This window comes from Perna viridis, chromosome 4 (genome assembly GCF_037379345.1).
Source record: "Perna viridis isolate PV_CMFRI_1.1 ecotype Kerala chromosome 4, ASM3737934v1, whole genome shotgun sequence".
In the NCBI taxonomy this organism is placed as follows: Eukaryota; Metazoa; Mollusca; class Bivalvia; order Mytilida; family Mytilidae; genus Perna; species Perna viridis.
In genome coordinates, this window is record NC_142448.1 from 8,824,952 (window position 1) to 8,842,680 (window position 17,729).

Sequence of the window (17,729 nt, forward strand, 5' to 3'; positions counted from 1 at the left end):
CTACACCATACCAATAAAGTTTCATCTCAATATTAATAACAAATAACTAAAGATAGGAATGTGTATCATTTTAATCTTTGAAATTTTAAATTGACATGGCAATAATTTAACTTTGTAAGCCTTCATTGATGTTTTTATTGTAATATATTTAAATCTTATCTCATTGCACTCACAGTTACAAAAGACTTTCATTGCTATATACATATACATATTTTATTTGAAGTATAGAACTTTTTTTTCAACAGTTTTTACCCATTCAACTAGTTCAACATAAGATGAAAGTAAACAGTCTTTCAAAGTAGATTTTATCTTAACAATAATGGACATGTATCAAAAACATTTCTTTTAAGTTCTGTGAATAGAAAGTTCTGGTGCAATAACTTATTTCTTTATCCACCAATGTGAAAACTCTGAACTTGCACCTCTGAAATAAAATGTATATTTTCTTTACAGTTATGCTTTAGATAAATAAACCCCTATTTAATGTGATAGACTCTAATTTTTAACATTACTACTTTTACATATTTTGATGTACATGTAGTTCATGCATGCAATTTGTGTATTGTCCATCTGTCAATTTTTTCAAGATTTAAAAAAATTGAATTGGTTATTTGGTCCCAGTTATACTAATATTCCGGATTGAAACAGAGTTGCTAAAAGCCCTTGTAAAATCATGTACAGTTTTTGTTCCAATTTAATATTGTTGGCTTAACAACATTCTAGAGCTACTGAAGAAAATATACAAACTTAATGTACATCTACATATTATGCCTGAGATTCTTCAATATCATCACATTACATTGATCAGCTAGGGAGGTATTGTGCTCGGAAGATACAAGAACTGACAAAGAGTCAATTAGTAGGGGACATGCAGGTTGTGATTTCTAAATGTTTAGCAAGGGAATACAAAGACTACTGACTTCATCCTTGAGTTTGTAATATTAATACATGTAACATATTTAATATGTACTTACAAGAGCAGGTGTGATTAGATTATAAACTCTTCCAAGTCTTACAAATTCTTTCTGTACAATATTTATTCTCCGTGGCATTGAAGACTAACTTCTTTTCAACAACTCAGTGCTACTTAAGTGTCCTGGAAGTAAAGGTGTATTTGATGAATTCCGATAAAAAGCAAAATAAGTATAAAACAAAACATCTCCTTGCAATAATCTGAATTAAATAATTTGTCAACATGGAATGAAGTCAGCATCGAATCAGGATTCCCTCCGCCTTTTTTCGAATAACAGTAATTATACTAAATTTATCATTATTAACATGAACTAAGGTTATAAATAAGCAATCTTGTCACATGTGTAATAAAATAACTCACAATCTGTTCTGTAATCAGCGTTTTCTTCTCGTTCTTCGCAATCCGTGTTTGTTTACATCTTCAAATTTGAAGCGGACTGTCAAAAAGCGCATGTGCGGAGTGAAATTTAAAAATGCCATTCGGAAATCCTCTGTCATTTCCGTTGGATTATATTGTACAAGCTGAAAGCAGGGTAGTTCCGATTGCATTTAGTACACATTGGCGCTAAATTTAAAATTTATTAAGAAAGTTTATTTTATCACATTTGACAAGTAATCAGCGTCAGTGTAATTACAATGTTTTACAACACTTTACAACTATGTATTCTCAATTTGGAATACTGAACTTTTCCATAACAGTAAGCATTTTTATTATTTCTATAATATGATTCTGATGTGGAGAAACCTGGATGAATCAGTGTTGAAATTATTGACACGACTTCAACGTTGGTACAACATTGACACATCCACGTCGATTTCATCGATGTGGAAACAACGTAGACATTTCGTCGAAACATCAACGTGGAATTGATGTTGATCCACGTCACCACCAAATATCCACCATATTTCTATGTTGATTCAACGTGGAGTGCCTGCTGGGTTGAGAGTGAAAATATTGAAAGTTTTGGTTTGCCAGTGAATAAATACTTAAAGCTGTATCAATTTAAACCACTTCAAGAAGAAAATGATAATAATGTCAGAAATATTAAACTATTACATGTATGAAGACTAGACTGTCCACAGTGAGACGACACTCCTTCTGTTCTAAGATTACATAGACATATTTCATTCTGTTCTGTCATGTAAGATTGAACTTTTTACATAAACTAAATTAAATTCATATTCTAAGATTTAAACTGTTCCGATCTCAATCTTCAATGAAAATATTGATTTTACCTCTTTTTTACTGATTGTTACTCCTGACAAGTGTACCAGTACCAGGTAGTGTATTATAAAGTCTCAGCAAGTACAAACATGTTTATTTTTTTATTGGTTTTTGATAATTTTATTTGATAACCCATAAGGGTTTCGTCCTGATTCTTCATTGTGTTCTAAATCTTTTTTGCTAAAATTAAATATTTTAACTGACCAAAAAAAAAAAATTCTCCATACCAGAAAAGATCCCTTAAACTCACCTAGGATCACCCGTTATATACTGTGTATTGTGTCAAAGTCTCCATGTAAATTGTTTTATTTCAAAACCTGGGTGCCTCTTATTTGTTATAGCTGTATACACTTAGAGCTATTACATATCTAAGTAATCATGGCTTATTTTTGACCACCGTAATCCCATAATGCTTGCCTGTCTAAATATTCAGTACTTATATATTTTTTTTATATAAATATTTACAGATTGACAGAGCTGATCAGTGGAGCTATCAGACTTTGGAGTTTGGGAATGAAGGTTTGAAATTTTTATAAATATGTTATAATGAAATTAAGAATTTGCATTGCCAACACTGTATATATATTAAGACTTGCAATATATGTTTAAAAATGTGGTATTATTTAAATGCTTTGGGAGACTAAATCTTTTAATCTACCACACTGAGAAGGAGACATGATCTGTGCTAGTTACTTTTACCATTGAATTACGGCAGCTTATGCTCCATTTCAGATTCATCTTTTTATACAAGTATATGAGCAGTGTGGGAAACCATTTTTTTTCCAACTTGCCATACTGGCTAGTGGAATATTGATCTTGCTAGCCAAATAGAAATTCATCTAGCCGATTTTTTTTTGTTTTTTGTCTGTACTATCATCTGTTTTCTCTAGGATTGACTATCTTCTGCTTTTCTTTTTCTTTCTTCAGCTCTCTTTTCATTTGTTTCTAAATTTATCAAAAACTTTTCCATTTTCGAATATTCTCCCCTGTTGAAGTTTTTCAAATACTTACGGTACTCCATTTCTGAACTCATATTTTAAAAATAAAATTATATTTCAACAGATTCATCATCATGAAACTAGGAAACATTTATTATTTGCTTCTTGTTCATTTTTATTTTGACAATAAACAACTTATTTGCAAGGTAACATTTCATAAATTACCAAGATAATTTCGTTTGACTACTAATACAAGATCAGGACTGTCGCGTAGGTTTTGGCACATCCCGTTTACCGGAAATGAAAATGGCAGATCGTAAACAATTCTTTAAGAGTCAATAAAATTGTGCAACTTTCACTTGACATATTCAAGCTAAACTTCTTCATATGTAGGGTACATATTTTTAATGTATGATGTTAAGGGATGTTTAACTAAATAAGCTGTTGGCTGGTAAACTTTTCTTAGAACTTGTCAATCAAATGACGGTTGCCAAATTGATGAGTGTAAGCTAATGAGAACTCACCAAAATACACATCTACTCATATTTGGTGAGCTGGCGAGCGGTAGTTTCCCACACTGTATGAGGCAGAAGAAAATGTCATGATTATAGTAGTCGACTCCACTTAATTGCATATCGCTTTATTGCATATTTCGGTTATTAGCATAATTTTCTCCTGCACAAAACCATTTCCTATTATTCTATTAGGGAAAAAATCGCCTATTTGCATAGGCCTTGCAGGTGCATTTTGGTTTATTGCATAGAGAATTTTGCCTCATCGAGGTAAAGACAGGGTTTCCCAAATTCTATTTTAAGCCTTCGGGTCATAAATATTTCAATCATATTTATTGTTGTAAAAACTAGGTTGTCATCAATCAGGAGGTGTTAATAATGGATTAAAAACATAATGGACATAAAGGACAATTTAAATGATTTCTAATTGCATTAAAATAAACAAGCACCTAGGTCAACAATGACTTCTGACGACATGCCAAACATCACCTTATGATGCGGCTTGGGGTATTTTTTGTCCCTATTTAAGTTCTTCCGACTACAAATGATTATCAATGTAAATTTAATTTTCTTTAATGAGCTGAACAGTTTTTAGTGAGCTTGGGTTACTAGGCATAAATATCAACTGAAAATTAAAAGTCATCATTCATTCAGTACAATGTCTAATGAAATTCAACTACCCTAAGGTGCCCCATACTATCCACACTTCATAGGAATATATTGAGGTCAATGACACGTATAATACACAACTATCAGTGTACAATGGTGATTGAACAGAGGAATAAAAACACACAGACCATTTCAAAAGCCCAGAAACTGCAAATATTGATGAATATTACACTGAATCCTGGCTGAAATATGAAATATGGGATTTTCTTTCATAGAAAGATCAGGAAATTACTTGACTATTTATAGATGAGAAACACATGGTTTTACTTATAAATACACACAACGTAAAGAAGGTCAACAAACAAGATAAACACAATATATATTATTATTTATTGATAAAAGAACAATACAATGTGAAGGTCTATAACAATTAAATACCAGATCAGAAATGTTGAACAGTGATATCCCTGGTTGATCCACAGTATCGTTTCATACCTGAACTCACACTTCCGGTAAAATCGTAATTTCGGTTATAAGAATAGCCCGGTTATTTGCATAATTTTTACTGGCAAATAGGCTATGCAATTAAGCGGAATCTACTGTATTTAACTACTTCTCCGTCTAAGATTCAGGCAAAATGTGTATAAGGTGTGGCTCATAAAGTGAAAATACACAGAGATTTTATGGCATTATCCAAGTATTTACACCTCATAACCTCAAGAAATTACTGTCAAAGTGTTTGTAATATTTGCCTTTTTAAGATATTGATAGGTCAAATTTATTTGAAATGCACTATGGAAAAATGGCGGGAATTTTTTCCCCGAAATTAATATACCTCATGATAACAATCAAGATGGTATACATTGCAAATTTACGAAGGGAAAGGGGGATAAAGGGTTTTATTGGCCAAAATTTCATCTGAAAAATTATCATAAAGTGTCGAATGATTTAATTGTGAATTTGGAGACTTGAATCCATCACAAATGAGGAAATATAAATAATTATATATATATATATATATATTTTTTTCCTTATACATGTATTTATATATTTTACCATGTTATGAAAAACTTCAACGTTATTACAACAAAGTTGATATTTTTCAGGCCATATTCATAACATATTCATTGCCCCTTTATCTTTATCAAGAATTTTCATTGATTATTCTTTACCTCTGGCAAGGTTCCTTACATAGTTTTTTGCACTTTTCTTTCTTTTTTTTTTTAAGAAAACTACTCTTTAGAACAAAAATGTGGTCTCTTGGAAGATATCTGTACTGCAATTGTTTTTATTGTTATTCACTGAAAATGTATTATTTTTAGGTCATCACAATGCCTCATACAGTGTTGTCAAAACTTCAGAGGGAGTGCAGTTTGAAAAATCTAGACAGAGTGTTCCTATTCCTAATGCCAAAGGATTACACAAAAAGGTACTTTTAGATTCATTGTTTATGTTGTAATTTTGTAGGAAGGTCACAAGGTATCAAAGTTATTATATTTCTATATGTATACTCCATTGTATTGGAGAGTTACATGTATTCTGTTGTATACGTTTCTCTATCTGTCTGTCCATTTCCCCATCACCATTTTTTACTTGGGCAGTGTCAAGAGATCAATTAGCTGCTGGACTCCATTCGTCTTTTCAGCCATCATGCTTAGGGATACCTATTTTATGAAGTCTGTAAATCAAAAAGTAAAATTGCACAGTGTTTATATACACATTGAAGATGTGCACCTCCTATTATTGGGGAAATTTGAGAATTTTTTTTCTATATTTTTAGCATGTTAAACATAGCCATTTTTTTTTTCAGCAGTATAGGCAATCAAATTAAATTAGATCAGAACATTAATTGAAAGTAAATTAGTAATCTGCACTCCAGTTTTTTAACTTATGTAGTGATAGTAACTTCAGTTTGGGAGGGTGAATAGTATTCAGTGTAAGGCAATTCAAAATATTGAAAAATATTATATATTATGACAGTATGTATTGTAGAATTTTGTGATACATAAAATTTTGATTACAACAAGATTGAGGGGAAACAATGTAAACAATAAATTTATGTTAAAAATTGAACTAAAGTCACAGTGACTAAAGAGATGAAAGGGAAAGACATTCTGATCTTCCTATAATTTTAAACAGTTAAACCTGTAAAATCCTCCCCAAACTATATCGGTACTATTGGAAACTGTCATCAATCTGTTTGAATAGAAATTGTTTGTATTAAGATACAAGATACTTGGATATTTGAATTTTCTGCTTTGGGTACTGCTAAAATTTGTGCAATTTGAAATTTAAAGAATGAGGTTATGTTAAATTAATTATTCATAAATCACCAAGGGAGAGGGTCATGTATACTAGACCTTAAGTAATGCTGAAAAAATCAGTGAACTACAATATGAGTAATTTTTGTGATAAATTATACCTCCAGTACATTTTTAATTAATTTTGATGTAGGTCCTTCATTATGACCACAATCTTAGAACAATTAAGAAAGTGGATGTCTCAGAGGATTTTATGTCACCCCAGGAATCTCCTGAGTAAGTTACTGTTACATGTTATGTTATAATCTTTTATAGTTAGGCTTGTAAGTTACCAAGTTAAACCGATTTCTGCTCATATAAGTGTATACTCAAGCATTTTCTTTACTGCATGGGAGATAGAAGTTTTGACTGGCAGTGCAATATAACAAAGACTTGTTCATCAAGTACTCAGTGAGTAGGAGATATATTGATGATTCAGAACAATCTGTTAATTACCAAGTGAATAATGTATGCTTTCCTTGAGGTGTTACCCATGTAAATTAGCACATTAAAAATTTGACTGCCCAAAGCAGGTCTGGTTTTATTGATCAGATGTTCACAAGTAGAAAATATGGTGTTGGATATTGCATTGGCTCATATGTTTAGAGTCATTTAATACAGTAGAGTTACTGTGATAAACCTCACAAATTTTATGTCATTTTTTCTTGGTTCTCTGTTGATAAAAAGTTGTCTGTTGTCTTTCAATGAGAATGGCTCTAATTAAAAAGTTGTTTTAAATGCATTATATTGTATCAGGTCCATGTGCTACATTGATTCATGCTGTGAATGATGACTCTGATTGCACTTAAATTTTCCAAATTAATTTATTATTCTTATCTATTGATATTTTCAGCTTCAATCCGGAAGAAGGGATGAGGAAGGTTAAAGCTGTGAATGACTTCAACACCTTTGGTACTGTTTATTTTGTAAAAGTAACACAAAGCATGCATCATATGAGGCTCAGATTTACTTGATGGGCTACTTAGTCGTGATAAATTGTATTTAATTCAGTTTTTTTTTTTGTTTGAATTTTCATTGCATATTGATTGCAGCAGATTCTTTATTCTTATAAAACCAAGACCAGTGGTTGCTTTCAAAAAAATTGTTAGTTAAAATTTGGTCTAAATCATGACATCTTAAATATTATTTATGCCACTAGGAACCAACTTATAACAATAGAAAAATAGAATACAAATAATGAACAGTATGGTGACAGTATATAATATTGAACAGTTTGGTGACAATTTATGATAACCCATAGCCCAACTTCTCTTTAACATTTTTTTTAATTTGATGAAATTTTGTGGGAAAATTATGCATCATATGTTGATATATATACATATGAAAGAAAAAACTCAATATCACTATGTGTCGTATCACTACCAGGGAAGGTTAACCATTTTATGTTTACTTCTCATAGTTCACATTGAATTATCATGCAATATGTGTGAATGAATTATCATGCATATGTGTGAATGAATTATCATGCATATGTGTGAATGAATGTTATGAGTATTGAAAAATAAATGTTGAAATAATGGAGTGGTAATTTACCTCCAAGGCTTCAGGGTTATGGTCTCAAGTAAATCTGATGAGGAGGGTATTGTGTTTGTTTATTTTAACAATTATTTATGATTCATCTAATTCTTTGGATACTTATGGCAAAATTGAACCAAAATATTCCCCACTTAATATTGAATAAGAGATAATATAATGATATCTAATCAAGATTATGTTTTATCCATGTGTAAATTTTTATATTTAATAATTTTTCAAAGCAAAATACTGATAATCGGTCTGTAATGATTTTTTTGTCTCGCCTGCAACAAAGAGGGGAGACTAAGATATTGTGTTTCATGTTAAGATTTTCATGTTTTCTGATATGTAAGTTTGATATAAACCACTTTTGTTAGGTCAATCGTATTTGGTATACAGTTGCATAAGCATCATTCTACCACAAATCTGTATCCATTTTTACATTTTATCTATTATTTTTCCAATGAATTATATCTGAGGAATCTGTCCACTTCAGTAGTGTCAAATGGTTGCATTGATATTATATATTGTCTCATAATATTTAAATTTAGTATCACTGCTACCATCAAACGTTTTAAATTACAGCATCCATGTGCAACAGGTGAGACATATCTCTGTGATAATAATTGATTCTTTCATTGTAGAGAGTCCTACTATGTCAGCATCCCACAATGGAGTACTGAAGTTTTTATCAAAAGAAGTAGTCAATGAAAAGATTTACAGACCAACAGAGGACATTGTGATTGGTAGTATCTACATAGGAATTGTAAGAGCTTTATATAACCTTTAACACAATAAGGAAGAGACAAATGAAACCTATCAGAAATCTTTTTTATTGTTAGACTTTTTTTTTAGTAATCCATTTAATGTGGATGACTAATGTATGGCTTCTGTTGTGTCAAACCCTCACTGATAACTAAAATATATTTAGGAGTTATTGTAATCTGTTATAATGATGACAGCTGTATGATTTGGTAGCAGTAGAATTCAGTTTAATCATATCTAATGCTTTTATGTGTATTGAGTTTTTTTAAAAGATGCTGTTTGTTGATTATCTTAAAAAAATATTGGTCACCAACACTTGCTTTTGTAAAATCTCATTAACATTTTCACAGTATGTTTGCTGTTCAAAAATAGTGCTGTACATTTGTACAAACATTTCATCATAAAGTTTCACATTAATTCAGAATTCTCATGAACATCACATAATTGATCTGTATATGTTCTGTTTTGAGGTAAATACATTGAATGCATTATATGTCTACAGTACGAGAGGAAAGAAAACAGACCTGATAAAATTTCCAAATTAAAAAGCAGCATGCAACAGAACATCAAATGCATAAGAGAAGAACCTGAAGAGGGTAAGATTAAATAAAAAAAGACAGAAACAAAAATTGGCTGGTTCCTGTTTTTGGTTAATCCCGATAAAAATTTCAAATGACGTAATAATTTGCAAAGTAAACATTGAATTTGAAAATGCTTTGAAGGATTTTAATAAAACCATGTTGTAGGAATTGACCTTCACTTATATTTTGCAAATTATAGCCATGTTTAAACTTTTCACTTTTACACAATGATATGTTTAAACATTGCTAATTGGTATTTGTTCCAACTGAAGCTTGTACTTGGAAAGTTGGCTTTCTATTCCTCCTCTATTTGATTGGTTTTCAATTGTTGAAGAAAATTAAAAGTAGGTCGTCTTTGACTAAGTTGCTTTGTTTCAACTACCGTTGTAATGCTGATTTTTTTTTTAATCAAGAGGCTTTATTTCAGGGTAAATTCCTTTGAGTGTCTCTAGACAAAAATATAAATACTACAATGATTTAATTATGTTGTAGGTTCTCCTAATGTAATCAATTGTTACCAGAACCTTGTTGAAGTGATAAAATTGTTACCTGACAAAGAACAGACAGAGATTGCAAAAGTCTACTTCATCCTGAAAAGGAAGTCAGTGTAATTCTTTTGTACATTTTATTTGTGATATTAATCTTTTTAAAAGGCAAAAAATTAAGTTATAGGTAAATGATATGACTTGTTTGGTTTTGTCTGACTTATGGTGTTATATAGTATCTCTCCAGAACTTTAAACAGCTTGGAATTTTTGTATTTTCTGACCTGATTTCCTCTTGTTTAAAACAGAATTTTCTACTTTTGAATCCTAAGTTTACAACCTTGTTTCTTTTATTTTGCCGTAATAATACTGGTTTTACCATTTTCTTTGTAAACTTAGGTTTGATATGTAAATATGTTTTTGTTTTAAACTAGTGAATATAACTGATGTTAAAATACTGAAAGAAGCCTATTTGTTACTAGCCTTTCTTCCTTTAAAATTTCTACAGTAATTGCAAGAGTGGGTGGTATTTTGGAATCAGCTTTTGTGTATCTGTAATTCCGTTTCTGAATTTCATAGTATTTATCTTTAACCAAATGGATGGATTGATTTGAAAGGATTATATTCATTTATCCCTGTAATTAAAGTAACAAACAATATTTCCTTTCATAGGACACAAAGGTCAGTAAATGATGCAGAGATAATGATTGATGCTTTTGTAAGTCTGTTTACCAATCACAGTCAAGTTTTGTTGGCTCGACTGATTCTATACAACCCACAGCCTGATCCTCAACTTGTGGAAAGATTAATGTCACATGTGTCATCATTTGGGAGGCCACCTCATCAGGTATTTTATTCTGAATACAATGTTTAGCTTACCTGGCCGAAGGCCATCTGAGCTGTTGCTATTCACTTGGCATCCGTCGTCGTCGTTTACAATTTTTTCAAAACTCTTCTCCTCTGACACCACATGACCAATTGGAACCAAACTTTGTATGAATGTTCCTTTGGGTATTGTGCATAGAACTGATGTGGGGATTTTTGATCCGTCGAAAAACATGGCTGTCGTTACTAAAAATAGAACATAGGGGTCAGACAGGAGTTTTTCGCATAATGGGGTCTATCTGTTGTCAAATTTTCATTTTGATATTTTAAGCCATGTTGGAGTTATTGCCCTTTTTTCAACGTATTTTTGCTATTTTGAATGTTATTTCTTTCAAAAATCTTCTCCTCTGACTCCAATTGACCAGTTGGAACCAAACTTGGCATGAATGTGTTTTGGGGGTATCATGCATAGAACTGTTGTGGGGATTTTTGATCCGTCAGAAAACATGGCTGCTGTTACTAAAAATAGAATAAAGGGGTCAGACAATAGTTTTTCACAAGTATCTCCAAAACCATTAGGTTTGCAAAATTATTTCTATAGCTGAAATGACCCTTATTATAAGGCCTTTAAAAATTGTCAGGGATCAAAGTTGTCAGGTGACACCTGTAAGAGCTCTTGCCCTTGAAAGATGAAATTTCTATTTTACCTGAATTAGGTTTCACTGTAGCGAATAGTGATAGGAACATGCACGAGCAGTAGTCAGCATATTTCTTTGAAGCAAAGTTATCATCAAAATATATAAATTATTATTTTGAAGTGCAAATGCATTTATTCATTTACCTAAAATTCTGGCTTTTTTATATTGTTTGCCTTTGGAACTTTGGGACGAAAATATAAGGAACAACACTGATTGCAATGTGATATTATCATTTAGTGAACATTATAAGTACTTTCAATTTTTTTAAGTAATTTATGTTTGATTTTTTACTTTCAAGACATTGTTTTAGTTATTAAGTGTCAGTCCCTGTAAGAATCAGGTAGTAGGTGAAACATGGTATGAAAAAATCATTTTGATTGTGTAATTTGACTATTTACACCATCAGAATCAAGGAAAACAGACAAGGTTTTCCAAATCATGCTGGACCATTGAGGTAGAATTTCATTGAAATGCATTGAAAATGAAAATTTCAAGGGCAGATATCTCTGTTAAAAACCTCAATTTTCTAAGATTCTATTAAAAAATTCTGAGCAAATCCAATGATGCAGAGATCAAATAATGGTTTTTTCAAATAGAGAAAGCATCCTTGAGTGATATTTTGTTATCAGATCTTTGGGGTTTTGACATGCATGTTTCTGATTTTTCCAATTTTGCCTGATTCTTACAAACAGTTACACTTAAAATAAATGTTGGTGACTCTTGTTAAATTTTCATAGCTTTCAAGTCTGGCCATTTTAAAAATTTTGGCATCCCCTTTGTTTACCATTACGTGACAGGTTTTACTTAATGTTCCATTAATGCCCTATTTTTTTTAGAGTAGGACTGAACCTTTCTAGAGAGTGCAAAGGTTGGCATGTTGGGTATTGTAATCCTGCTCACTGAAATTCTTTCATTAATTGGCCAATTTTTGAAGATCAACTCTTCTGAAACTACAAGTGCCAATCTGTTTTAAACAATAAATGGCTGTTAACCTCAATGCACACTCTACCAGTGATCCGGTTTGTGTATGGCTCACATCACTTAGTATGTGGATGCAGCTGCTCAAAAGTTTCCATTGAAACCCTGTGGGGACGAACTTTTTTGGCAAATGTCTTTGCTAATGTTAAATCAAAGTTTGAATATCTTGTCAAGGATAATATGCAAGTTAGGACTTGTTTAAAAAGAGTTTTTTTTTTCCACTTGATAAAGTGATATGACCTCATATTTTCAAATATTTCCAGGTGAGCTATTCAGGTTCTTTTGAGCCTCTTGTTTATAAAAGAATTTAGTCATACTTTACTAGAAAATGATGTGCAAGAAATAATATACACATGTACATGCATCTGATTTTGTTAACATTTCTATTCAGATGATTATCAAAGCCATCGAAGATATATGTTTTAACAGAGACAAAGTACCAAAATCTCTGAAGTCCTTGGAAATATATAACAGTGCATTATTGAATCTTGGTATTCTTGTCAACAAGTTATCTAAAGATGGACAAATCAAGAGGGCAAATGAGATTGTGGAGAAAATTCACACACAGTTGGGGTTACATGGTAAATAATGATAAAAATCTATAGATTCATATTATCATCTGTCTCAAATTTTTACTTGCAATCTAATTAGTATATTATGAAATTAATATATCAAAGCAAAGTAAGTTTTATGGTACAAAGGAATCACCACAACTGCCTGTGTCAATCCATGAACCAGTCTGAATTTTGTAACTCACTGCTTAGAGCCTAAACCATTCAGTTGATTTTGATTTTAAAGCTCAATAAAGGATGGGCATCATATGTAGATATGCATAAAACTAGATAGCAACAGTAAACTGTTGGTTGTTTGCAGAGAGAGTTTATTCAAAGATGTAACTCCAAATTGAATCTACTGACTCTTGTTTTATAGATCTCAGAATGCTAAGCTTGCATCACCACTAATAAAGACATTGATGATTTGACAGAGGCATAATGTAGTTTTCTTTGTTTGTGACTATACTTGAATACAGAATGAAAAAGTTGGTCGACTGAACTTTATAAAATATCTGTGATTATTTGTACAGTAATTCAATTGATGTGTATTTACAATGTATATTGATAATTGTTGATAAATCAAGATTATTGACTTAATTTTGCTTTAAGGTATCACAATCTTTAAAATACCTCTTTAAATATCTTCCCAAGAGCTATGGTAAACTTACCAGTGAGGTTCTCTGAAACTTTAACATCTCACGATAATTGAACATGGATTTTAGGTGTATTACTCACACTGTTTGATTTCTAGTTGGCCTAAGCAGCACTGAAAGTGAACTTGTTACAGTCTATAAAAAATACAATAAGAAATTGTAACAAAAATATAATAACTCGTGTCAAGAATGCTTGGAGGCTTAACTCACATTATACACTTTTTTCATCTTGGTGTTCACCTCTTACCAACCACCACAGCACTGTAGACATCACTTCTGTGTCTATTAAAGTAAATGATTAAAATAGTACTGATTGATAGAAACCCCAGTGTTTCTTTGTTTAAAAATGTTACTTATATATAAGATTCATGGAACTATGAAGTGAAAAGAGCAGCAGAGACAAAGAAGGAGCAAGATAGATCTGACCACAAGAAAGTAGTATTGTTGGAAACGTTAGGCAATGCAGGGTTGGAATGTTCCTATGAGCACATTGTTTCTCATATTAATACAACCAATTCTCCCTGGGTCAAACGAGCTGGAATCCATGCACTGAGGAAATTCCAACATGAAAAGGCAAGTTTTATCAAATCTTAAAAACATATATAACTTATATATATTACATATTAAATGGTTAAATACAGCTTTTATATGTGTATCATTTCACAATCCCATCAGCCCCGTGCAGGTCCGGGTGTTAAAAGAATAGGCCTGCTGCAGTGCTAAGCTTGTCGTAAAAGGTGACTAAATAGTGCTCAGAAACCTAGCCGGGGGCTAGGCGCTCTGCCCACAGAGCAACTGGGATGTGTGCCCCAGGTGGTGGAATGGGGTACCCCTGGCATGTTACATGCTGGGGTTGTCAGGCTATAATACGGAAAACCTGACCACAAACCATTGTGGTGCACCTTGTTGAGAAAGATGCCACGTTCCTCGCACGTTAAAGAACCCTGCTGTGGTATTCGATAGGAGTAGGAACCTTTGCGCTCCGCCACAGGAGGCTAAATTGCCCTACCTTACCCATCCCCCTTGTTCTAGTGGCAATCAAAATTTGTCGACCCTATTATCCTTGTGACCCATCCTTTTTTTTTCTTCATTTCATGTTCATTTTATCATCCATTTCATGTTCATTGTCTGAATATAGCTGAAATATTGCTGCTCGGACGTTAAACCCCAACAAACAAACAAACAAACAATCCTATCATGGTATACTACTGTCCCTCCCTCTGTCAGTCTATCTACAATTTGTTCAGTTTATGTAAAAAGCATTTAAGGATTTGGCATTATAAATGACAAAAATTACTTAATGTTTTCATTGTTAAAGCTCTTACTGACAGCCTTTACTTTTTGGAATCTAATTTAACTACTCAGAGAAGTAATTTACTCTACAACTTCTATTGAAGAGGATTTAGCTATGTGTTATATCCTTATGTCAAGTGGAAAGTGTATATTTTAATTAAAAAGTTGTTTCGAACTATTCCAAATTGTTTTATTACTCTTTAAGATATAATGTTGTAGATATATGTGCTTTAAGTTATGAATGTTTTAATTCTTAGTTGATTGACCCCTCCATCTTCATCATACCTGCCAATTTCTGGAAATCCCCATGGGGGTTTTTCGGCAAGAACACTTTTGAATGGATAGTTTTGTAACATATTTTGCTAACTGCTGTAGTTATATAAGAATACACACATCTTTTCTTCATTGTTTTGTTTAATCTGTTAGGGGTAAGTCAATGGTCCAATTACTTTGTGTATCATGTCCCAACAGTTATCTCCACAGGTCTGTATTTGGTTTATTACTGAATTATGTAACTTGGGCAATATTTTCTTTTCATTAAATGCGTACCATTAGGTGAAGTATACCAGGAAATGTATCAAATACTCAAGAATGTTGCTACCAAATTTCCAAAATCATCACTATTTAAATGATGTAGTATTTCTTTTAACTATTGCAAACAAAACTTTTGGGAATTAAACTGCACTGTTGAAATAACTGGAAATATGAAAGCGAATTGAAGACTGGAGGGGAGGTAACTCATTATGTATAAACAATGGTAATTTTATAATTTGTTTACATATGTGGTTCTTGAAATTTAAGACCAGTTAAGTTGACAGTATTTGTCAAATATATTGTGGAGTATAAATTAAACTTTACAAAATGATTGGCTGTTCATGAAATAGTTGTAGATCCAATCAGGATTCATTTTCTAATTGTCAATCATCATCGATAACCCTGATCAGCTGATTGCTCCTGGTAGATCATTTAACTGTCATATAAGGTACCCTTACCTGTTAAGAAATTAATTAGCATCTTTTGTCAGATTTATGACTTCTAATCAAAGAAATGTGATTGAAATACAAATTTAGGGGTTTGGATTAGGAGCAAGGATCCGGAAACAGTCAAAAATGCTGGTCATTGACCGACAAACTTTGCAAATGTCCGACAACCATTTTCCAATATCAGACATAAAAAAAAAATGTCAACCCTTATAAATTACAGTCAGCGTGGTTTTATAAACACCATGGCTACCTGTATCCTAATTGTTTATTGGAAATTTTTTGACAGGTGTATGTAGCCACTTGTGACTGCGATTTTACCTGTAACTGATTAGTTGATTGCATAATTAAATTAACTCTACACGTTCAGCACCATTGCATATACAGATTAATTGAAGTGACTCGGAGAATTTTCACACATTTATTACTTGATTTAAATAAGAAATAGGCTGACCAATCCATTTTCCCGCCGATCTATCAGTGGTAACAAAAGCACATGGTTCTGAAACTACAAATCAGTCGTAGTTATTGATTCATCGATTGAATCTTTTTAATACAGAAGTCAATAACCCATTCAAATCAATATACAAAATGTATTCACGATTTTCATTTTTAAAATAATCAACATTTTTTTTTCATTGATCGAAAGTTTTCGGCTGTTTGCCGATGTGATGTAAAAGTCAGAGAGACACGATGTTTTGTTTACATGTCAGAACGTCCATGTATGGTCGAAACTGAACTCGTTCACATATTTTGCAAAAGAAGGGTATGTGATGGAATAACACAAATTCCAATATTTATCTTTAAATTACTACAAAAGGGTTATTTAATTTCATTCTTGATCTAGGCCGGATTAAAGTAAAAGACTGACACAAACATCTACTGAAATTTGGTAAAATGTCTGAACCCTTGATTAGGAGTTTTTTAGGTAATTTTAGGGCAAATTTGACCTGAAAAATCGTGTTAGCGGGACAAATGGTCAAAATAAAAATTAAATCATGTAAGTTGGCAGATATGCTATATCCTTAAGTCAAAACTATATAAAAGGGATTCCTAGAGTTGATGGTAAAACAAAAGCAAATACATAAAAATAATCTTTCTTTTTAACTTTAGACTCTAAGAATAAATAGCTTTTATATTTAATTTACAGGCTTCAGATACCATGTTTAAGACTGCAATATTTGATGAAGATGAAAATGTTAGATATGAAGCCTTACTATTATATCAAGCTCATCCAAAAGCTAAAATTATTGCACCATTGAACAACAGGTATGTTACTTCCATAGGAAGGGTCATCACATACACTTCACTCGTAATCGAAATGTTTATATTTTTTATATTTGAAAGGTCTGGAAACAGAAAAAATGAGAAATCTCCTAATTTCACTCCTTCATTTTGTTAGTTGACTCATCCTATTCATCCCAGAAAGCATTACAAAAAAGTATATACTTTCTAATTAATTTTAGTCCTTGTCTAAAATATTTTCTGGAATAATGGGTATAAAAATAGATTGTGTTCCTTTCAGGTTTTTTGGCAATTATTTACAATAGAATATATCTACTAAAAACACTTTATAACCCTGAGTCATAAATTGGGGGATATATACATGTAGTGATAGGGGTGTCTGCTAATATTTCTGTCTGTTCTTCTTTCCTACCTTTTGTCACTCAGAGGGGTACTGTTGTCTTATCCATTACTCTTGCCACACTACTGAATGGAATTTAATGAAACTTTTACAGGGTCTTTATTTCATATTTCCTTTATGCATCTGCTATTTTAGATTTTGATCCAAAACAATTTGGAGGTTTCACATAGCAAAACACAGA

General features: G+C 31.8%; 1 protein-coding gene and 1 long non-coding RNA gene across 3 annotated transcripts in view; one reads left to right on the forward strand and one right to left on the reverse strand.

Moving 5' to 3' along the window:
* LOC148618746 (uncharacterized) overlaps positions 1-17,729 on the forward strand; it is a 230,942-nt gene that overhangs the window by 21,240 nt on the left and 191,973 nt on the right. For both annotated transcript variants that reach the window (XM_088577926.1, XM_088577925.1), the window contains exons 5-15: positions 2,665-2,716; positions 5,579-5,685; positions 6,711-6,793; positions 7,410-7,468; positions 8,737-8,858; positions 9,360-9,453; positions 9,931-10,039; positions 10,595-10,769; positions 12,815-13,004; positions 13,995-14,203; positions 17,054-17,172. In XM_088577926.1, coding sequence (XP_088434052.1) covers positions 2,665-2,716; positions 5,579-5,685; positions 6,711-6,793; positions 7,410-7,468; positions 8,737-8,858; positions 9,360-9,453; positions 9,931-10,039; positions 10,595-10,769; positions 12,815-13,004; positions 13,995-14,203; positions 17,054-17,172 — 1,319 coding nt within the window. The remainder of the gene's footprint in view (positions 1-2,664; positions 2,717-5,578; positions 5,686-6,710; positions 6,794-7,409; positions 7,469-8,736; positions 8,859-9,359; positions 9,454-9,930; positions 10,040-10,594; positions 10,770-12,814; positions 13,005-13,994; positions 14,204-17,053; positions 17,173-17,729) is intronic.
* LOC148618747 (uncharacterized) lies at positions 175-1,687 on the reverse strand. Its single transcript, XR_015921434.1, has 3 exons — positions 1,334-1,687; positions 975-1,096; positions 175-424 (listed from the first exon to the last, which is right to left on the reverse strand). It is a non-coding gene; the product is annotated as an uncharacterized LOC148618747 (long non-coding RNA).